Genomic DNA, 24220 nt, shown 5'->3' with positions numbered 1-24220 from the left:
ATTTCAAGTTGTACAAAATGGCATTTCCCATTTTATTTTTTCCAACTTGATTCTGAACTTAATACATAACGATTATTTATTAATCTTTAATTATTCCAACTTAAATGAATAGTTTCTTTACACTGATCCCTCTCCATATTCTATTAGACTAGTACAGGGGTGTCAAACTCCCGGCCCATGGGCCAGATGCGTCACATGCTGGCCACGCCTACACCTGTTTTAGCGAAGGAAAAAAGTCATACGTCACGTGATGATGCCGTGACGACACGAGTTTGACATCCCTGGACTAGTACAACATACAGGCAATGTTTATAATGATGCTACTTAACTTTACCCCTTTTAGTGATTTCCATCTAACAGATCCAAATTAGTAATTGAAGACTCAACTGCTTGCTTTTTCGGGATGTTCGTTTCATAGTCATTCTTTTCTAAGTCTCTTAAGATACAAAGACATGACAACATTTACCATATGTGATTTATGCAGCTTTTAATGCTTTGCAGTTACTCTGTAAAGCTATGTAATTCCTGCCTAATTGTAAAAAAAAAAAAAAAAGCATTCAAAGTTATAATAGTACTGAAAAAGTGACTTCATTGTTGCAGCAGCTGTGCAATCATGTGATCCAAATTTGGGTGCTTGGCAGCAGACGTGCATTTACAATGGTTGCAGCATGGGGGGGGTTGTCACATGATCACCATTTGCAACCTTCCCAGACAAGCAACGTCAATGGAGGAAGCTGAAATTGCTTAACAACCAAATGATTCAATTGGCGAGTGATTAATTTACTGACTTTGGCAATCAAGCGCAACTCAAAACTGCTTCATTTACTGACAGAGAATTCCATTCCAATTTTGGTCATTAAAAATCTGCATTTCTATAAACCCTTGAAGGAGAGATCCATTAGTTTCTGCAGCATCCTCTTTGAAGTTCACGGACAATACACCTTAAAAGTGTGCAGTACTTTGTTAATTTAACAACCAAGAAGGAAATTTACTGATGAATACATTAAGGAACATGTAACAAGTATGGATCAACTTTATTGCGTAATCACAGATAACTTACAGTATGTTATTCTGTTCACTTTTGAAAGATTTAGAAGGCACATCCAAGCATACATTCTTTAAAAATGCTTCCATAGATTTAAGATAACATTTTCATTTTTTTACTATATACAGATCAACAGAAATTTTAGTCAACTGTTACAGAAGATAGATCCATGAAGTGTTCAGAAAATCAATTTGTTTTAGAGCAAATCTATAAACCTGAAGTATAAAGTTAACATTCAAACAATAGATTTTTGAGCTTAAAAATAACAAGTGTGTGCATCTGAAATAGTGTATTTTTGAATATGACATTTTGCTGGCACTTAATCTATAAAAAATAGTTTCCATGATTTTGGTATCCCATTTTTATAAATTAAATCTTTTCCTGTTTGAATACAATATACAGTGCCATATATGTTAATGGAATTTAGAATATTAAAAAACTATTTCATGTTAGGTTCATTCCCTGGTCTTAACATTCTGGAATATAGATTTTAGGAAGAATTTGATGAACACCTCTGAAGCAGTAACGTATGGCAGGTATCACAAACTCGTACGGGCTTTGGATATGATGGAAGTGCAAGTTCGTTGCCTGAACAGGTGTTACAAAAGATGTGGCCACAGTTTCGACAATGGTGCTGCAAATACAGAAAAAATTAGTACTACTAATATCTTAAAATATTAACTTAGATTTAACATAAACCAAAATGATTTCAAAAATAGCTCCAGCTCTGAAAAATTTGCATGGTAATCCCATAAAAACAATGGAACTAGAAAATTTTCAAGTGCTGCTTTGGTCATCCTCTGTTCAATGTAGGCCTCCAAATAAAATGTTCTGGGAACATAAACTGGAAATGGACCACCTCCAGAATGTCCCCACATACATGTTAAATTAGAATATTCCAGGAATGCTTTTATCCCTTTCAATCTTCTAAATATGTTAGTTCTCTCAATGTCATCTGGGACACCATCCCGTCTCTTCCTGCTCACACTGGATATGTTCAAAAGACCTAAGAATCTGGCTTTTTCCCAAGCCTTTGATTAGAGTGGGTGTCAAGTCCTGCATGCTTATCTTCTGTTTTATGTCATTTGAATGTGTATTTTTGATAGTTTGCCACCAATAGATGTAGAATTGGTCATCCTTGTAAATTTCATCAAATACATCTATTTGTCTTCATAGGACTTTGCTTTTAGTCCTCTGATAATCCTCATTGCACTTTTTGAACCTGTTCCAGTTCTCTGAAGCTTTAAGTGGGGAATTCAGGGGGATATAGTACTGGGCTCTGACCAGTGCACAAGAAATGTGCTGCTGATTTCTCTGGACTGTGAAACAGAAGAAACTTGGATTGAATTGAAGTCAAAGGGACATTTCAGGATCAAAAAAGGAATGTGAGGTGTCCTTGCTAAAGGCCTAGATAAAGAGCCATAAGTCCCTTCAAAATTTCAAGGTGGGGAACTGTTCAAAATTTTAGGAGAATGTTATTCCAGAGGACAGGTACTGCTATAGAGAAAGTATGTTTCTATAGTCCTGGAACTGAGAGTGAAACAACCTTGCTGGATTGAGTTGTATCGGAACACCCACCACTACTTGGTCTTGATAGGAATGAGTTGGAGATGACTTCTCTCCATCCAATCCCACAAAGACTCCAGGCATTAGGACAGAACTATTTGGTTGACCCAGAGTCAAAAGATATAACTGGTTTCATCAAGAGGATTAAGACAGCTCCTGGAAAGTAGCAACAAACTATCTGTTTGTACCTCTTACCCATTCTATCGATTCAATCATCCAGGTCATGGTTGTCCCAAATGTGCTTTCCAAAAAGCAACTTTGACTTTTTTTTCTCCCTTGAAAATGTTTCACTTCTCATCCAAGAAACTGCTGCTTGGATGAGAAGCAAAACGTTTAAAAAAACAAACAAAACCAAGAAAGCCTAGTTGTCTTTTGGAAGGCATCTTTAGGATTCTTACTCATTCTATTTTATCAGTGGAGAAAAGCAATGATAAAAAATAACTCCTGTCATGGAGCCTGGTATTACCTTTCTTCTTGAAATGGAGAACTCTTTCTCACACTGCTTACAGTTGGTTGCTTCATCATCTTTTAGCCATGCATGGCCCTAATGTTTAAAAATAATATTAGCTTAATTGAATTTATATAGGCTTATAACAAAAGAAAAAGATCTAGGCAAACTTTTGAAAGTTTTTGTAAATTAATTACACATCTAACTTCCCAAATAGACTTATATCAACCCTTAGCTATACATTAGAACAAGCCCAATTGAATGTTGGGCAATTTGCTTCAAAATAAACATGCACAGGATTGTGTTGCACATTGGGAAAGAATATACAGACAACTACATGCCAGAAATTGGTTGACTGACCCATAAATATTTAAAGAACAGAAGATATTAAGATGTTATGTCAATACTTTTCTAGTTTTACTATTTTGTCCATGATATTCCCTATGCCACACACTGATAAAGGGAAAGATGTTAATAAAACGAGTTACCATTTTTTAAATGAACCTAAATGTATTACTGAATCAACAGTACCTTTAATGCTTTATTTACTTCTTTAATATCTTCCATCTTAAGTTTTGATCTGAAAAAAAAAAAGAATAGTGATATTTTTAGTTGCCTGATATTAACCACTACAACGTTTCTTCCCATTAAAATATTGACTTGCCTAAAGAAACATCACTGCTACTGATACAGCATAGGTAAAATTCAAATAAGGAGTTCACAAGTCAGATCCTTCCTTTATTATATTACACTAACTTTTTGACACAATGAAGTATCTACCAGGAACAATTCCAAGTCCAACAGACAAAAGCCCAACAACAATCACCAATCGCAGCTGCATTTTCTTTATTAATAATACATTAACTTCAAAACAACATTTAGGCCATTTCATACTTCAATTACAGCCAGAGCATCACTCACTAAATTTACTGATTTGTTACAATAGGTCTCTCTCTCCTGGTGATTCTAGGGTTATCAGATTACTGGTGACCTTAGTCTCAAGCTGCTGCTTGAAATGGTACCACTTTGCAGCAAGATCCACCCTGTTGAGGTGGGTCTCTGGTAACAATCCATTACTCAGAAGGGAGGAGGCTAAACGCCATGGCTCTTTTTCTCTCTGGCCTTTCCCTGGAGACAATTCGGTTCCATTGGCGAAAATCTTTCAGAAATTATCATGAAAGGCTTTGGAATAGTAAGGCAATGTTGCCAGAACTGTTTATGTGATCTTAATTAACTTTTTATTGTGTGAATACTTTAATTGTACCTAATAACTGTTGACCAAACAGTTGCAAGATATGGTGGTACAATTAATTAATTAATTAATGACACAAATTATTGAAATATACTTACTGGCTTAGATGAAGCCCCATTTCTTGAAGGGCTTGTTCTTGTTCTTCACATATCTTTTCTAGTTGTTGCTTCTCTTCCTGCAGTTTTCGCAATTCCTACGCACGCACGCACACATACACACACAGACAAATGAAATGGACTACACTACAACTCTATTAATTAGTTTCCCCACTTTTCCTATTTTAAATGAAGTCTTTTATAAAACCTACTGAAGTTAAAAATAAAGATAATCTCTCTCACTTATGAATCGATATATTTTACTGGAAACTATTCTATGCTCCTATAGCATTAATGAAAGACTAGTGGTTTCTATCATGAAAACTCAAATAGGCCAAAGAACCTGTAAGTAGATAGGCCTATTGTACTAGCCACAAAAGGTCACAAATGCAATACAACTTTTTAAAACATGAAGCTATTTATCATCCAGTATTTTTTTAAACTTGGCAACTTTTTTTATATTTCAGCTTTCAGAATTTCCCAATAAATGTGTTGAGTGAGGAATTCTGGGAGCAAATGTCCACACATCTTAAAAGTTGAGATTCAGAAACACTGGCTCAGAGTGATTGGTCCTTCCCCAAATTACATTGTAATTAGCAAATGTCCTATAAAACATTAAAAGTGAGAGGATGGAATGAAAGGAATGGAGTGATGTAATCTATTGACCTTCAACGTAATCCTGCTATACCTCTCTTAGAAACCCCCCCCCCCCTGCTTTTTTCACTCCAGGGCAGAACATTTTCTCTCTTCATGAAATATCTTGCTGGCTTAAGCATCCCACCATCTCCAAAACACTGTGATTTCCCATTTCAGTTCTCCCATCCTTTTGATCTCTCTTGTTTTCTTTTTTTATTGCACATCCCTTTACTCTGCTTGGGGCTAGAAGGGGGAGGCAATGATTCCCTTATGAGTAAGCAAACAAAGACCATCATTTCTAGATAGAAAGTAATCCAGCTACTATGAAATCATAAACCTAACCTACCCTCTCTCTCTTGAAAGAAACTAAATCATGACGTGCCTTACTTTTTTCAAACCTTCTACTTGCTGCAGTTCAGCTTTCAGCAAAGCTGTCGTGTCTTTCTCATGGTGTAACTCTCGCTGCAGATTCTGTCGCTGTTCTTTCTCAGATTTTAACTCTCTTTCAATAACTGAACTGTGCAAATTAAAAGAAAGAAACACAACGAAGTTAGAAACAAAACCTATTTTCAAAAATAATTTACCTTATTAGCATTATGGAATAATTTTGAAAAATGGCAGGAATTTGTACTTTTCCTGAGGTAAAAAAAATAACTTTTTTGGGGGGGGAGGGGGTCTGTGAAAATAGCCAGTAGGATCCAGATAGCTACTTCAAGCATGTTCAAGAGCTTGTCCAGAGAGATTCTGGCTTTCATTTTGGTTCAAAAGCATACCCTCAAAACCCTTTTTAAAATTGCTTCTAGAATTTTCATTTATCATGAAACTTTGAATCAAAATCCAAAATCTCTTCTTACTTCTTGAATACATGGTGTGGAATCAGGAACCAGAATTGATTTACAAGTTTTACCTATCTGAAAAATCCTCTGAAAATTACTTTTGAGACTGACTATCCCCCCCAAAATTAATATTTTTAAAACTAACGGTTACATTACCATAATCTCCAAACAGATGTAGGAAACACTAAATTTCTTAGGTTTAAACATAGCGATAAGATTGCTAGAAATGATATTTCCCAAAAAATCATTGCTCATACCTCAGAACAGAGACTTGGCAATGTAACAACAAGAACCACATTATCAAACAAAAGGATTGCTAAGTGAAGGAAAGAGGAAAAATTTTGGGGTGATGATTTGCAAACCTGTTGCCCTATTACAGGTAGTCTTTAATTTATGATAATTTGTTTAATGAGAGTTTGGAATTACGACAGCCAGGGAACGGGTGTTTGCAAAGTACTGCTGTCAAAAAAACATTGTACCACCATCCTGAGGTCACATGATTGTAATCTGAATGTCAGTTGTCAAGCATTCCACAATTGTGTGATTGCCATTTGCAATCTTCTCTGCCAACTTCCCCTGAAAGTCAATGGGGAATACAGCAGGGAAGACTGTAAGATGCTGCCTGCTTGCTGCAGAGCTGAGATTCCCTCCTAGCAGGTAGCTTTTTAAGAGTGAAAGGGCTGTCTGCCACATGCCTGGAGGAAATCTTAGCTCTGCATGGAGCAGAGATTCCCCCCTGCCCCGTAAGCAGCCCTTTTGAGAGTGAAAGGGCTGCTTGCTGAGAGGAGAGAACTCTGGTGGGCTGTGCTAATGGAGAGCAGATCCCTAAGATCTGAGCTCCATTCCTGCAGCTCTTTGGAGGAGTTTCACTGCACAAGGAGGGGAGAACTTCTCTGAAGGGCTACAGGAACTGAGCTCAGACCTTTAAGATCTGAGCTCCGGTCCTGCCATCCTTCAGAGGATTTCACTTTTGCGTTTGGAGGGGACCTGAACTTGACAGGCAGTTCTTCTGCTCTGTCTGCTTAACCTGGGAGACTGCTTAATGACCACAATCTGGGCTGCCAGGATTACAGTCATTGAGCGAAGCAAACGTGTGGGTGTCTCATTTAATGACTGCCTCACTTAGTGACTCAGTTTCTGGTTCCAATTGTGTAAGTTGAAGACTACTTGTAGCTTCAGTGACAAAAGTATTAACTCTACTGGTTCCAGTTTAAGAAAGTAAGTACCCAATCTTTGGAGAATACAATTTAAGGAAGTGAAGTCCCCCCCCCCCAAACTCTTGGAACACCTCCTATTGAAGCTGCCCTATGGTAGCACATGCATAAGCCTCTATTAGGTGGGCACTGCTAGAGCAGAGATTCCTTCTTATCAGGAGTACTTATCCCTGTGGGTGGAAGAACACTTCTGCTGTCTAATTGATTTTGTGAACCATTAATTGTAAACAGAATGTGTTTCTTCTATTCAAAAGAATACGAACATAAGGGTAAGCTAAGGTTATATAAAATAACAGTACCAGTTGTTATCCAGTTGGAGTAGTTGCTGCTTCAGAGCCTCAATTTTGCTCCCCAATTCTTGTTTCAATTTGACATTTTTCTCTTCTGCAAGCTTCTTGGCCTTGTCTGCATGCTGCAGTCTAAAGTACAAAAAAGAGATATACTGTACCAACCTGGTTGTGAATGTTATTTTTTGTACCACATCAAAAGGACAAGTTTAAAGGAAAGGCCATTTCATGTCTCATCATGGAAAAGTGTTATTCTTAATGGGAAAAAGTTTCCCGGAAAAAAACCCAAACAAATTGACATATGACTCTGATAATCTTTATTTGAGATGAACCTTTGGGTTCTACCCTACTAAAATCCTGAGGTGGTCTGCCAGGAGCTTCTAAATAGGCCAACAGTAGCTTCAAGAAACTGCTAGGGAGTGCAGAAGAAAAGAACTCACCACAACAGTTCCTATCATAAAATGTTATGATTAATTACAGTAACCCACCCCCAGTTCTATATAAATGCCTTGGTTGAAAACAGATATAACATTGAATAAATGTTTATAAGATATGGTTCTGATTAAGCCCTGTCTCAGTTTCTTGTCCCAGTGCTGATCACTGATTCATCCTCTTTTGACCCCTTTTCCCTTCTCTTCCATGTATCAATCTTCATCATATCAAATTAAGATTTTGGCCTCTCCAGTTCATTTGTGCATTCTGATCTATGAAATTCTGTATCATTACAATATAGAGACTAGTCTGCCTAAAATACTTCTCCATTACCCATTCCATTTGACAGGGAAGCAAGTAGGACAATAGGCCTTTCCAGGTTTTCTTCTTGTCAGAATATGCCTTACAAGACTCTCCAAGACTTTGTGGAAAAAATCCACAAAGGTCAAGGGTCAAGAAGCACTGTGAAAAACTGGCATTCATGCTTCACTAGAAAACAACCTGCCTGAATTCTGATATGCAGAACACTGCAAAACTGCTAAGGTCACACCTTGACCAGATATGTGGAAGAAATCACCTGTCCTCCAATTGTTTCACAGAAGACATCATTTGATCTGTTTTGCCTTCAAAGGATGATATTGCTTCTTTTTTCTGTTGTAAAGAACTCTCTGCACTCTGGAGCAAAAACAAATTCAATTTAAATTAATCACTTCTTATAGCTTGGAGAGCTGTAACAGTTCAGAAAGATCCTTTTACACATCTCTTTTCATATTCTTGTCTCTTCAAAGGTTCTCTTAATTCTAATATAGCAGAGTTTATAAACCTGATGGCAAAAACCAAGGAACTGCCTTAGCTGCAGTACTTCAAAAGAAAAAAAAAGGGAATTAATCCAATACACCTACATTTATACCCAGATTGTAGCAATAAAAATAACTTTATGTTTGTAGTGCAGAAATGAGTGCTTAATTGATGGCTGAAGGACATACTTGTCTTTGTTTGCTTGGCAAAAGGTCTGAAGTGGGTGGAACTTTAATTTATATCACAGGGCTACCTGATAAATATGAGTGGAGTATTCCTTGAGGGGAAGTTTAAGAAACTTTTTTTAAAAAGCCCCTCCATTTAGCTTTTTAAGATCGACAGTAGGAATTTGTGCTTCCTTCTAGCAAATGGCAGAAAGCCACAACATCACGTGTTTGCGATTGCTAGGAGCTTTGGGACTGCATGCTTGTTTGGCTACCTTATTCCAGAGCCTTTGGCCATCTGCTGCCTTTTCAAGTATTCTATTTAAAACAGTACCTGAAAAGAAAATAGTGCATAAAAGCTTCTAGTAATGTCTTGGCTAGATGAGTGATGGATGTTGAATAGGGCATCCCCACATTCCCCAAATCAAGAATAAGGATCTAATTCTTGCAATTTTCATCTTTTCCAGTCACAAAAACAATGAAGTTAGGAAAACACACATTTGCTCCCTTTTGCTTCTGTCATGAGAATATCACAATTAAAAAAAACTGGGGAACTGAACAATTATTTGCTTTTCAGCTATGTGTGAAGAACCTCCTTGTTTGCCAACAGAAGACATCATACAGGTGAGATTGAAGACCAGGTTAGATACAATGATCCTGGTTTCATAATCTTTAGTTTATGAAACTAGAAATGAATTCTTGGCCTGAATGCTTTCTCTTACCTCTCACATGACCATATATTAACAAGTCATAATTCCTTGGTATTTCCATGAAAAAGAATTCTAGCACAAAATCCAGAGTTATCCTAACTTAATATCTTTATTAGTAAATTGATCTTAAGCCAGAGTTCCCTATTTGGAATATAACAATTAGGATCTCTAAGTTAAAATTAGCAATGGAAGTGAAGATGAGGTGAGACAGAAAAGAATATGCACATTTTCAGCTTCATAAATAAGAGTGAATATTGTATCAAACTTGATCAAACAGACCAGACACTTTAATTCCTGAATTTTAGGACTATTTGTGGCCATAGCAAAGAGACTCTTGAATACCTGAGATTTATTGAACATCTGCAAATTGATAGCCTTAACTTCCTCCAACTGCTGGCGAAGAGCAACCAAGGTATCTTGTTTTTCATGTGTATCTTTCTCTAGAAGTTTCATGGCAATTTCCATCTCTGTTTTCATTGCAATCTGAAGCTCCAATTCTTTTTCCAACTCCTTAAAATTACAATACAAGCTGCATACATAAAACACTTCATGTACATCTTGAAAGCTCAATGTATTATTTAGGGCAGCCTTCTCAATTTTATGCCCTCCTGGACTGCTGAATTGGCCTACCTTTTATAGCTCAAGGCAATCAGGGAAGGAGATTTTACACTAAATAAATAAAAGGATCTTTTATATTTACTAGTTACATAGTACATTTCCTCCCAAATTGTTTTGGCTAGGATCCAAAGTGATTTATATGCATATTTGGACTTTTCATACTCTCCAACTCTTTCTAGTACCTCCCAGGCATAATTGGTTATGTTCAAACAACAACATATATTCCAGAGACAAGCAAAAATAATGACTTCTGCCTAAAGGGGCATAAGAATTTTTGAACCTTTACTAATATATTCCTGCAACCAACTGGAAAATCTACTCTTACATTCAGTCCTAATAAAAAAGCCAGGTTTACACAAGTCCATTTTTTGCTTCATTACATCAATCAATATTTGTAAATGATCATTATTTTATATGCAGATATATTTATTATATAAAATAAATTTAAAAGGGAAGTCTAAGGACTATTTAACATTTCCACTGCCATTTGTTAAATTATAAGCTCTCACCATTCGAATTCTTTTCTCCTCTTTTAATTGCTTCCAGACATCACTGTACATTTCATCTAGGCCTTGTCGTGATTGTTTATAAGTTTCCAGTTCCACTTTGGTGTCCAGTTTAGTTACCTAGATTAAAAAGTGGATGAATAATCTACTAATAGAGTGAAGACTCAATGTTTCTATTAGAGAAATCAGAGGTGAGATTATCAATGGATACTGCAATCAACAAGTTATTTTATACATGTGAACAATATGAGCAACAAAATGCTAAAGACTCAAAGACACTGATTTATGTTAATTTATGAAACTGTTGAAGTTAGCTGGGGAAACAAAGCAAAATACTCATTTCCATCCATTCATTTTCTTGGGAAAATGTCAAAGAAAGTTGATTTCTGCAAGAGGGAACTGGGAAGCCCATTTTTATAGGAGCTGTTATGCATTTCAGTATGTACAGAAGAACTATGGATGAGGAAAGTAGCTGGAAATTAAACCTTTCAATGTATGCTTAATGGTATTAGTTTTAATGAGATGTATTTATTTGTTAGATTTATATCTTGCCTTTCTTTCAAGAACTTAAGGTAATTTACATGGAGAATGCTCTTTACTTTGTCCCTATAATAATTAATCTATGAAATAGGTTGGGCTAAAAGAGTGTGACTAGTGTGCCCCAAAGAGATACCATGGCTAGAGGTGATCTTTGGTCTCTCCAGTCTTAGTCCAACATTTTAAGCATGCCATCATTGGATACAGGCTTGCCCTTCTTCAATTTACAGAAGGAAACAAGGAGCTATCCATCTGGAGATAGCTCAATAATTATCTTCACTTCCTCCATCCTCTATGGCACTTGGCTCTCTAATTGCTCAAATAACACGGGACGTTCCAATGGGGCTTTTAATGGAAGGGAAAATCAGTGAAGAGTCCATTCTTTTCAGTCAGATGTGCAGAGCATATTAATTGAAAGCATTATCATCGTCTTTCTCTTCTTATCAAAGGAATAACTGAGCACAAACTTGTGTCTAACTTACTACTACTTTATCAAAATGAGGATTATCTTGTTGCAGGTCACGTATATAGGTGTACCTTTTTCTGCCCTAAGAGATTTTACATATGTATGTTCTGTGCATTTTTTATGTTAGAAAGAAAAAACAGATAATAAAAATAAATAAGCAAACAATAAGCAAACAATTAAGTACAGTCTTAGGAGATTATGTAGGCTTTTCATTATCTGACCTCAGCATACTTTTCACTGCGTTCACGAATTAATTCATTTTCCTGTTTCAGGTCCTGTTGTTCTCCCTGAAGAGCTTTGATTCGATCTGTTGCTGCTGATAGCTGGCCAAAAGATGGTAGAGGGAGAGTGATTAAAAAATGAGAAGAGTGCCTTTCCCCAAACAAAACATTCATATATTATCCTGCTGTTCATAAAAATCTGCTACTCAGTAGTGCCTCAAATGAAGATCTGACAAGACCGCATTTCAAGATTTAACTGAGTAATTATGTTCCTGTTCCAAAATAGGAACTAATTACTATTACGCTTTTTCATAAAGCACATTTATTTATTGGTTCGATTTATATGCCACCCTTCTCCGGAGACTCAGGGCGGCTTACAATGTGTTAAGCAATAGCCTTCATACTTTTGTATATACCTGCTTAGTAGGGCTTTCCCCCCCCCCCCAGTGGTATTCTTTTTTATACAAAGTCAGCTTATTGCCCCCACAATCCAGGTCCTCATTTTACCTACCTCGGAAGGATGGAAGGCTGATTCAGATGACAACAAGAACTTATTCTGCTCTTAATAATCACTTAATAAGATAGGTTTATAACTTAATGACCTGAACTTTTTAAACACAAAGTATTTGTTTTCTAAAAAGCCTGATGGACCTACATAGCTTGTTATAAAAGTAGCTTCCTACTGTTGCTGTACCTAAAAGTTACAATCGGTCTACAAGTTGCAATATGTTACTTTCTTTATTTGTATCCTGTCTTTATTTTCTAGGTTTTTTCAGATACATGCCTGAGCTATTTAATTTAAAAAGTAATTGAAAATATGTCACAGTGTCCACAAACCTCTTCCTGGAGCTTGGAATTCGTTTTCTCTAAGCACTCTATCTTGCTCTGAAGATCTCCAACAGTGCAACTATAATGAAAGAGACTGAGTAGCTGTATAATAATTCTAACCATTTCATCCCAAATAGAAAAATATGTTCCTCAAAAAATTAGGGTCCCCAAATAATAAAATGGTGTAATCCAAGGCAAAATTTGGGGATCTAACTAGAGGTAAGGGGAAGAAGGATATAAGATCTAGAGATACTAAAATTCAGAATAATAAGAGAAAAAGCAAGCTTTTCTAAGTAGGTACAACATCCTTTATGTAAGAATTGTGGTCTTCATATGAGGGTGGGGGGAATAAAGTATTAACCAACAAACTATACCTTAAATGTCGATTAAGTTCTTCTACATAATGTTTCTGGTCAAGCACAGCAGTAATTCCTTCATCTCTAACATTAAAAGAAAGTTCATTGTCTTTTCAAAACAGCCAACTCTTTCAAGTGCTATGTTTATATTTAGAATGGTTGTTGCATAAGAAGATATATATTCATTGTACATGCTACAAGTACAAATCCTGAACACCATAATAAGTAGGTATATTAATTTATTTTTATCCCTCCCTTTATTATTTTTATAAACAATTCAAGGCACTGAACATACCTAACAGTCATTTCTCCGCTTATTTTCTTCACAACAACAATACTGTGAGGTGAGTTGGGCTGAGAGTGAGTGACTGGTTCAAAGTTGCCCAACTGACTTTCATGCCTAAGGCATTAATTAATGCCTAATTTACTGCATTTTAAAGGTTTTTCCTTTTTTAATTTCTATTCTGGTTTCAATTTTTCTCTTTCTAAGATAATTAGGGAAGTTTAGACTTAGCTCATCTCTGATAGTTTTCTGCTACACAATTTTGAAAAGTAAAAACTTAACTATACATACCCTTTGTCATTATCAATGCACTGTGTATCCTTAAGGTACAGAGAAAAATCAATCACTGCTACCTGACAAGAAAGATAAATTTCATTAAATTATATTGTCTCTCTAATACAATTCACTGTGATGTACTTTTCATACCATTTTCACATTCAAGGGAATTAAATGCAAGGGGATTCAGGCCATTAACATAGTCCATTGATTGTCATTGTTCCAAGATGAGCTCAAATGCTTGTTTTCCTGATATAGTACTTTGGAAAGCACCAGTGTCCAGTGCAAAGAGCCATGCAAACAGAGAGGCTGGTAACAATCATAGAGCACACCAGCTAGCTAAGCAGAACTGCTCCAAAGAAGGAAAACATGACATGACTAATGACACTCACTACAATCAAGCAAGAAAAAGGGTCAATAAATTGCATAAATGAACTCTGCAGGAGAAAGAGGATGAGCACAAGATCCAAAATGTGGCCACCTACTGTATTTTTCGGTGTATAAGACGCACCGGTGTATAAGACAGACCTACCTTTTTTGGTGAGGAAAAGAAGAAAAAGAAATCTCCCTCTGCCTCTGAGCAATTTTGCCTCTTTGCAGCAAACAGCCTGCTTTACTTTCATTTTCATTTTCACCATAGCTTGATTAGCACAAGGAAAAAAAATATGCTCCAGCAATTTACCTCTTTGCAGCAAGCAGCAGAGCCCTGCACAAAACAGCTGAGAGCAAATCAGCTGAGAGTTGGGAGGCCGATCCAATCAACTTGTGCTAATTAGCCTATGCTGAAGCTGAAAGGAGCTGTTTTTTCTTGCTGTTTGCTTGCAAGGAGGTAACTACTGCGAGGCAGAGGCCAAAGGGTGGGGGCCAGTGGATGGGCGGGGCTACATTCGGTGTATAAGACGCACCTAAATTTTCACCCCCTTTTAGGGGGGGAAAAGGTGCATTTTATACTCTGAAAAATACAGTAATTTGCATAGATTCAAACTATTGCTATTTATTATTCATGGTTTTATGCTGGAACAGAACTTAAATAAGCCAGTTGTAAATGAATTATTACATTTTCACAATCATCTAAAACAATATGAATTCAGCCTGATTACCCTTGGTTCAGGCCTATAGTTGTCACTTGAGACTTAGTTTACAGGAGACCATTTTCACCTGGGAATCCAAGTCTTCGCCTTTTAAACAGAGATTTGCATCAATGACATTTAGTCCCACTAAAAGGCCCACAATCACAGCTCCTTCTTCTTCCATCATCAAGGCATCAGGCTCGTAATATTCACTAGGAAAGGAAAACATAATGATTTAGAGAGGAATATTTTACTGGTCATCACAGTGGAAGATTCACTTGACGATAATTCAAAAGGTTTTTTTTTTTTCTAAACCAAATGTCTCTTATCCAATTAATATTCTGAATATAAACATTGGGCTGGATTTAGCCCAAATGGAAGAGTTTCTTCTTTTGCCAGAAGTTTTAGTTGCAACAACACTTTTCTGTCTGCATAAGAGTGATAGGGAGAGGGAATAGCCTGTTCCTATTTTTCACTTGGCAGGACTGATCCAAACTGACTTCTAGATCTAATTTAACTCTTTCTCTTTCTGCACAGTAATAAATGTTCTTCTTGAAGAAAAATCCAAAGTACCTCAAGAGACACTTGTGGTCCAAGAGTACTTTTAAGTAGTCTGCCAGTTTCTTTTGCATCACGGCAAGATAAAGCCAAGCTCTGCCTCTTCCGATTGGAGTCCTACAACCCACAGGAAAATCATTGATTAAATGTCAAATCGCTCAGCATAGAAAAGGAATGAGAAACAAAATATTGCCAGGTTAAATATGAATAATTGCTAAAAATATAAACCATTTCCCACAGAAGATAATTTGTCAGAAGACCTTAAAATATTTAAAGTCTGTCCATTTTTAACTTAATACTTTTTCTTTAGTTTGAATAATTATGCCACTCTATCATTAGTATTAATACTTTACACAGATGATTTTGAAAGACAATAAAAATACAGGTTAGTAGTTTTAGTCTAAATAATAATATTCTGAATTCTTGTGAAAAAAAAATTGCTTTTAACTGATGATCAGCAAAGACCATCTGATTATTACTACTAACAGTATTAAAAAGATAAAAAGCATGCATTCTTTTAAACAATCCCAATTAAAGAACTATATTATCTGTGTCTACTCACTTTAATTCTGGCAGATTTCTGACACTTGTTGCTAAATCTGATGCCTCTGGACAAAGTTTCTCCACTAATTCTAAAGGCCCAAAAAATGATTTGTTCTGCCCAATAAAACTCTTCTTAGCTAGATAAAGGTAGAATGGAAGGAAAAACGTATTATTCTACTTCAATTCATATAACGCAGATATTTACAGATGTAACCTAATTGGACTGTACTTTTAGACAAACACTAAAAAAAGTCGTGATATATTCTGAGTGGATACATCAGACTGTCCTATATTTTAAAGGAATTTAATATAAAAGTAACATACTTGGAATGTCTATTTTCATATATGCCTTAATATAACTTTTGCTTCCTTAATGCACAGAATTAGGCAAATAGGTCAAGCTATGCAGTCAAGTTTAAATATGTTTTTTTTTCTTTTTTCCATTGCTTCTATGCATTTTCTCATGGTTCAATTATAGGAATTTAACTACACCATTCTAGGTAAGTTCTACAAATATCTGGTGGCTATTTCGGTTGAATGGGGACAGCTAAATAATAAAAAAAGCCTGGTGTCCTTCAAATATTCTTAACCAATAAAAATAAAGTGAACAAATAAGAAAAATATTATGCTTTCAACCATACAAACATAAAATCAGATTTGAAGCAAACTCACCTTTAAGTCCATGCTTGAGACAATGTTCTAAAACAATAAAGAACTGCTGCAGAGGAGGGAAGTCAGAATCAAGAGTCCTCCCCAAACTCAAAGCTGACTGGATTAAGATTTTAATGCTCAATTTCATCATATTCACAAGATTGGAACGCTCTTCCATTGTGTGGGATCTGGCTGCTAAACACATATAGACAAGCAGACGTGTGTATAAGAAAGCAAAGTCTTGTAATAGATCTGTAGGCTTATTTTGAAAATGTGAATCCACACAAATAAGCATTTTCCTGTCATGCTAAAAAAAAAAAACGCACCCCAGCACCTGGAATAACATACATAAGGTACTATTCATAAAAAAGCCCACAGACTGCAAGTATTTTTAGTTCCTGTTTATGCAGCAAAAATGCATAACAATAATGGACTCTAAATCAATATGTTAAAACGCACCCAGGTACATGTGTGCAATGCATACCCAAATGTGAACAATAAGAACTATGTCACTATCATTAAGTTTCGGTATCTAGTGCAACAATCCTTAAAAGCGCACAGGTACATTTGTTCCACTCTCCCCAGAAGGATGCTTGCAGTGCAACATTTTAATCCCATTTCATGTTCCCTACAGGAATGGCCATCATGGTTGCTTATAAACACGAGAGAGAAGAAATCTTTGTAAGCATGTTAGTACGAAAAACAGTCGTGGCTATAGAATATAGTCAAAGTTACAGAAGAAACCCCCATGATTCATTCTCGGCCTTATTCAGACGTTACAGCGAGTAAGCAAGCATTGCAATTTCCTCCGAAAATCGGGAGCAGAAGCAGTTTTCCATAGCAAAGAAGGCAGTCATGGGCCTCCTCGTGCATGGGTTTTCTCCAGGGTCCCACACTTACAGACGTACAACGGGCTACTCAGTCCTGAAAAGCTTCCCCGGCGGCGAATCCCCGTCTCCACCTCCCGGAGTGGATCACGTGTATACTCCAGCCTTCCCACAGGCAAAACTGTCATTTCCTTCCACCTCCCCCACCCCCACTGGCTTCTCACCTGCACCTACTTTACCCGAGCAACACTCCCCACCCCCTCCACGTTCAAAGAGAGGCCTCTCATTGGACAAAACACACCGACTCTCTTATACCCTTTCAGCGAGCCAATTACAACTCTGCATCAACCATTCCAAGGGCCCGGATTGGCCATGCTCTCTCGTTTGCCTTCTTATGTTTTGACAGGGGAGAAAAATGTTCACATTCTCACCCCCCCCTCCCCAAACTCGCTTCTCATTGGACACAGAGGCAAATTGGCTCAACAAACACCCGAGCCATTATAAACAAGAAAGCGGAGGCGCCATTTTAGTTGTTCCTGCTTCTGGGGGTTGTCGCTTTTTAGGCTTTCTCCTCACGCGACCGCTGGGGGCGGGTGGTGCAATGAGCGGCGGGCTTTAGCTTCTATTCCCATTAAGAGTCGCTTCCCTTTTCCTGGGAAAACGGAACGTTTTAAAATCCATTTTCTAAATGGAGTTCAGTTCTGCTTCCCCAATTTTAAGGATCTCGGAATCACAGAGTTGGAAGGGGCCATTCTGTGCCACCTCCTGCTCAATACAAAGTAAAGCATATCTGACGGACCTCTCGCCGGCCTCTACCTAAGACAGGCTGGGAGGAGAGTCCCCCCCTCCTTCCCCTAGACTAGTGGGACTTCGCTCCATTATTTGCGCTGTGTCTTGCAGGATTGCTTATACTCCCCCACTCCTTTTTCTGAAAATGAACCATCTCTCTAGCTAGGTTAGCATGCTGGCTGGGGAATTCTGGGGGTTGAAGTCCATATGTTTTAAAGTTGCCAATTTTTTTTTAAAAAAACCTGATTTAATACAACATAAGTACCCTGAGCAGCCTAAATTAAAGCACTTCACAAGCACTATTTGTTTCACAAGCACGACTCATGGGCGAATGTGACCACCTGGACTACAATAATAGCTGTAAGACATCGTAGACAGAACCTACGGTGGCAATGATGTTCTGATTTTTGCCTATAATCTGTGGCTGGGATACAGCTATCGATTTATTTTTCCTGCCAGACTGTATAGCCAGAATGATAACATATGAGTGAGAAGTACCATTTCTGTCAGTTATATGATGCACCAAGTGTATTGGTACGCATGTGGATTGTGCAGTGGACAAACTGAAAGGTGAGCAGAAATCAGAAATTTGATTTTAGAAGCTTGCAAGCTTTCTGAAATTGTTAAAAGTCTTATCTTTAAAAGCCTATCTGTTAAAAGCCTATCTATAAAAGGTCATGTGTTACTTTTAAAACTTTAAATAAAATACATAAAACCTCTAAAACAGACGTGATGGATGTGCAGGGAGATGATCCGTTTTTCCAGGAGGAATTTGAATATATACTTCAGATTTAATCCTAAAAATATTTGTAGCATGATGTTATGCTAAATCGTCACTTTAATATAGTTTATTCTAGAGTATGGGTGTAGTTGCTGCTTTGTTTAGAAGCAATTTTCATTGCTGGAGTTTATGCATCATTGTGCACAGCATATCAATCTTAATGTATTAAAACTTGCTGAGTATTTTCTTAAAATGTGGCTGATTATAAAGTAATGACTCAGTCTTTTAAACCATATTCTCCACCAAGAACCTATTTCAGAGAGGTTACTCAATTTTAAAAAATATGAATTTGAGATGTAGTATATATTTTTTGCATATCTTGTTTTCTCTTACTTGAAAACATTTTTCTATTTCTGATAAATGTGAAGTTCTTTGAATACAATACTATTTGGTGAAAATAAACTCTTCCTGATAATTTTTTTTTCTTTTGCCTTTTAGTCAATCTTGATTCTAGCTATCTGCAGTTTACTTGGGAAGATTTTTTGGGAAGCGGTTTTCTATTGTATGCTTCCTAGGTCTGAGAAAGAGTGATTGGCCCAAGGATACCCAGCTGACTTTGTGCATAAGGCAGGACTTGGACTCCTTTTTAGCTTGGTATCTTAAACCACTATACCAAACTGGTTCTTCAAGACAAAACATTCTAATTAGTTAGTCTAATAATGTATGTTATATGAACCCAGCTTAGGGGGAAGGGAATCAGCTTATAACTTAATGTCTCATTCAAAACCAGAACACTGGCTTAACTGAATAAACTATGATTTAGCTACCATTGTTAATACGAATTTTCCCCAAATCCATAAATCAGTTAATGCAAGATATCCTGCAAATTTAGACATAAGAACAATACCAAAATAAGGTATTAGTGTAATCCAATACATTCAACTGCATATTTGCTAAAGTATAAATACAATAATCTGTTGTTCAGTATTTCCTATTATTGGAAAGCATAATTATAAAATAGGATGACGTGATAAAGGATTAAATTATAAATAAGAAAGTAGCAATGTTTAGAAGAAAATTATTGAAAGAATATTTTTTTCTGACTGAAGTATGAAGAATAAAACATTTTAGTTGTATTATATTTTTATCTCAAAGTAAATTTTTTGAATTGAAATTAAAGAATTATGATTCCCTTGATAAAGTTGAATTTATTAATATATTTACATTTTTTCTCAAACCCTTGATGTGCTTTTTTTATTATAAAAAAAGTACATTACTTTTCATTGGGATGACAACTTTATAGTTTAATGTTCCAGGAATTAGGATATGCTTCATACATATGCACTTAAAATCATTAATACCCATTAAATCTTGGTAAGTACTAGTACTTCTGAAATACTCTATTGTATACTACTTTAATCCTCAGATTCTGATGAATATATGTATATGAATTTACATTCTATTCAACTGATTTCTCTGCATCATTAACATGCTTTATTTCTGCCACATAATTTATACATGGAATTAATTCATTCTACTCATGCCTTTAGGACTAGAAATATATTTATATAATCATTTCACTAGAAAATTTGCATTGATAGGACAATGCTAAAATTCTTGTAGGTAATCAGTTTTATCAAATTTATTTTTGAAGTTAATTATTGTTAACACATTATTTATTGTGAAGCAAATAAACCTTTTTTTTTCTTCCAATCAAACACATCAGATTCTTAGGACTGCCACAAGTCCCTGCAATATTCTTGGCAAAGATTTTCAGAATTGCTTTGCCATAATCTCCTTCCTAGGGCTGAGAGAAAGTGACTGGCTTCAACCAGATGGTTTCATGCCTTGGGCAGGACTAAAACTCATGGTCTCTTGGTTTCTATCCAGTTGCCTTAACTACTACACCCAACTGTCTCTAAATAATGCTTACATGGGAGTCTTAATAAACACAATGTATCTTCCTCCATGAAAGTAGAAATCTAAGACTGAGCACTTTTGACCAGACTGCTATTTTTCCAGATGGAGAGATTAGGGCTGTGCAGCAATATACATTTGAAGGAGAATTTGATTTGAAAATGTGTGGGGGTGTTCATGTTGCACCCAACACCTTTTAAAGAAGCTGTACCTTTTCCTAGGGTCCCTGGGATTTATCCCATGAAAGTTGTATTTGACTTAAGGAGGCTGACATACTCTAAAACAGGGGTGTCAAACTCGCGGCGGCCGGATGGCGTCATGTGCTAGCTCCACCCCCGCCTGGTTTAGCGAAGTGGGAAAGAGTCCCGATATGTCATGTGACGCGAGTTTGACACCCCTGCTGTAAATAATCCCTTTGAATCTGAATCACTGCACAATCTAATGATTATATCCTAAAGTGCAGGGCCTAAGCTAAACCATATCTTCTTAAGCACCATGTTTTGTCTCTCCCATTAGTAACTCATACTTTATTCCTTTTCAGTTTATTTAAGTTTGTATATTAAAAATTTCTCTTTGGAAATGTACTGTGATATGTAAGCCTAGACACAATGTAATTTACAACATACATTTCCCAGCGTTATTTATAATTTGTAAGGCTTCAACATTTAGCAAATAAATATAAATTGCCAATTTATACACAGAAGTGTTTTCTTTTGGTATTTTAATTCAAGTAGAACTGTACTATAGAATTGTACTGTCATATAAAGAAAACAAGCCCAAGTCATGTTATGGGGGGGGGGAAAGATGAGTATAAAACAGAGAATCCCTACCTTTTTGTCCAGCATTCAAGGATCAATTCACAATAAGCTGTATTAGAAATATCTAGAAATAACTAGAAATGTTTTCTAGAATTTGCCACTGAATCTATTTTTATAGATTCGACCTTCAACATGTGAAGATCATTTCCAGGCATGTGCAGAAAACTTAACAAAATGAAGATAGGATACAAGGAAAAGCTCCAGATCCAAGGAAAAACGACTCCCAGAGCCAAGACCTGGGCATTTCTTCTAGAAACTGCATTTCTCTAGAATACATTCTTAGTCGGACCCTGAAAGTCAACTCGCCCTGAAAGTTTTCTTTACCCCAGCCCCTCCTCTACGGTGAGAAAAGCCACTCACTCGCTTTACACCCCACACCACCATTACCAAAGACAAGCAATAAACATAGCCATACTTTGTTTTGCTGGGCTGTCATTGCTGAGTGGTTTGGGAATGAGCCCTACCGAGGCTGCAGACTTCAGAGCGTTTCCGTAGCTGACTGCTAAGTTTTCCGAGGCTTTCTTGGCCAGGGAGAAGATGGGAGCAGACCAGCTGGCATCTGGGCCCCCCTTCTCTTTGCCATCGCTTTTCAGCTCAGAGGCGCTGGGGATCTGGGCGCGATCAACGACTTCAAAATCTTCTCTCGATCCAGCCGCAAGTTCCTCGCCGCTCTGCCCGTCTTCGGCCATCTTTCCTTGGGTCATATGACACCCGTCACAGCCAGGAGCCCCAGGACTTCTTCCGGCAGTGGCGCTGCGAGTTGGCGGCCGAAACTCGGTAAACAGAAGCAAAACCCCAAGAAGCTCCTTGAATGAAAGTTTACGTAATTGCCCTGCGTTGCTATCTCCCTGCCGTTGATCTACTCTGGGTGGCCTCTCCCCGATTTTATCAGTTTAAAAAAAAAAAAAAAAAAAAACTCGGAAGAAATCTCACTTATGTTTAATGAGGTTTATTTCCCAGTAGGTTTCCTGGGAGACCGTCTCGGTTTCCATCGAAACTGGTGGGAGTTTGGGGTCCTCCCTACACACACCGCTTTTCTTATTACCGCCCCCGCCGCCGCCTTTGACTAAAACCCAGCAGAACGATCAGTTTGTATCAACATAACATTGGTGTCAAAACAAACCATAACTCCCTTTGAAAGCCCAAATGAAAGAAATGGGCCCGAATACCTTTCCTTAGTGATGACGTGTTATGGAGGGAAGGGGGGGGGAGAACCGTCCGAAATAATACATTTTGATTTCACGTGCAAATATTTTACTGTTTTATATTTTGTTGGAAGGAAAAAGAAGCCTTTCCCTTTAAGGATTGTTGGAAGGCACAGCTTTCCCTTCTTGAATTCAAAACTCCCTGCTGGGAGATTACTTCCAAATGATTGGAGGTCAGTTGCTTGAGAGCAGAATTAGTTTATTGTTTATAGGAAGGCAGGCAAGAAACAAATACAAGCACAGGATTCTGAGGCTAGCTCGTTTGAGCTGTAAGAAAAACCCTTTTTTATATCCTAAAAGGTCTTTTGATTTTTCTATGTGACCCTTTAAAGTCTTTTGAAATTCTTTTGATTTGGCATGTGAATCCTTTGATTTGTGTGTGTGATTGTTTTATGGTGTTTAAATCCTGCTTTTTTGTGATTGGGTTCTTCCGTCCTGGATCTGGCAAATAAGTAATTGTTTTATAGTCCAATCTCTTTTTCCTAGCCCTTTGTAGTTGTTCGTTCCCTATAATTAATCAGTTTGTTATTACTGTGTTTTAGTGAATATCTCCTTTTCTCATGTGTTTAAAATTCTAATTACTTTGGCTTGATTTCTTTTCCTTTTTGGGTGTTTGCTTTCTTCTGTGTCCCATACCTGTTTGGATGTTGCAGGCTCCTGTAATTTTGTCCTTCCTTTGTTGTGGAAAATAGGGTGGCTTCAGCTTCTTAATGGCCTATTGACAAAGGTTGGGGCTGAAACTCTGCCTAAATTTCTGCTTATTTTCTTTTAGAAGAATTTTCCTGCTCTTTTAATATTTTTTGAGTTTCTTTTCCTTTTTCTAGGAGAAGAGCGAATTATATCTTCCAACAATTTTGCATGGTGATCCGTGTAACCTTTCTTCTAAAAGCGCCTACATTATGAGTCATCTGAATTAAAGACTAAGCCTGTGCCTTGTTCTAACTGCAGTAAGGTTCTCTTTCTCTTCTTAAGATGTTTACCAAACAAGAATCCTGGGCGTGGGGAACTTCCTTTAAATCTTCTAGGCTGGTTTGTGTAACAGGTAATACCATCAGTTGCAGAATGAAGTTTCGCTGCCATCTAATGGAACAATGTGGTAAATGATGAATCTGTTGATTCAAATGTTTTAGAGAGCAATTAATTGGTTATAATACCAGGGCTGGAGATCTTTAGAAGGGAGATGAAGTGCATATGAAGCACCTCTTTCGAAGATCTTTCATAGGGAAGAAGTACGTTTCATATCCTTTTATTTTTGTGAGTAGTAAGTCAGGCTGTACTTTGGACAATTAGAACATATGATTCAGATCTCATTTAAGCTATTTCTTAAAGTATCCCATCTCACTATAATTATTCAGCATTCAGTCAGTTTAGATTGGACTTGACATTTTTGTCTACCTATCAAGTGTTTCCCAAGGACCTGGACGAGGCAGATGTTGTTAAATGTTGTTAAAGGTACTGTTGCAGGATGTAAGCTATTCCAAGTAAAGCTGCCTTTCGCAGTTGATTGATGGTGATTTTGTCAATGCCAATGGTGTTCAAGTGGTGTG

The 24220-nt window shown here is 37.0% G+C and overlaps 1 protein-coding gene across 6 annotated transcripts; it reads right to left on the bottom strand.

Annotated features, from left to right (window-relative positions):
- Positions 1 to 1015: 1015 nt before the first annotated feature.
- RUFY1 (RUN and FYVE domain containing 1) lies at positions 1016 to 22627 on the bottom strand. 6 transcript variants are annotated; one of them, XM_034402879.3, is made up of 18 exons: positions 21884 to 22627; positions 16418 to 16591; positions 15765 to 15882; positions 15218 to 15319; positions 14733 to 14856; positions 13590 to 13651; positions 13034 to 13099; positions 12669 to 12738; positions 11832 to 11933; positions 10611 to 10727; positions 9826 to 9993; positions 8389 to 8486; positions 7392 to 7511; positions 5430 to 5559; positions 4410 to 4504; positions 3591 to 3639; positions 3078 to 3155; positions 1016 to 1679 (listed from the first exon to the last, which is right to left on the bottom strand). In XM_034402879.3, exons 1-18 carry the CDS (start codon positions 22170 to 22172, stop codon positions 1536 to 1538), a joined length of 2106 nt encoding a protein of 701 aa, XP_034258770.2. In that variant the 5' UTR covers positions 22173 to 22627; the 3' UTR covers positions 1016 to 1535. The 6 variants fall into 6 exon arrangements, with proteins under 6 accessions (XP_034258770.2, XP_034258777.2, XP_034258801.2 ...); XM_034402886.3 differs by having other exon boundaries at positions 16418 to 16588; positions 21884 to 22470; XM_034402910.3 differs by having other exon boundaries at positions 21933 to 22177.
- Positions 22628 to 24220: the final 1593 nt, after the last annotated feature.

This window comes from Pantherophis guttatus, chromosome 2 (assembly GCF_059756535.1).
Source record: "Pantherophis guttatus breed Tessera chromosome 2, ASM5975653v1, whole genome shotgun sequence".
NCBI classification, from domain to species: Eukaryota; Metazoa; Chordata; class Lepidosauria; order Squamata; family Colubridae; genus Pantherophis; species Pantherophis guttatus.
The sequence above is the reverse complement of the archived record's forward strand: the minus strand, read 5'-3'. Positions and strand labels throughout refer to the sequence as shown.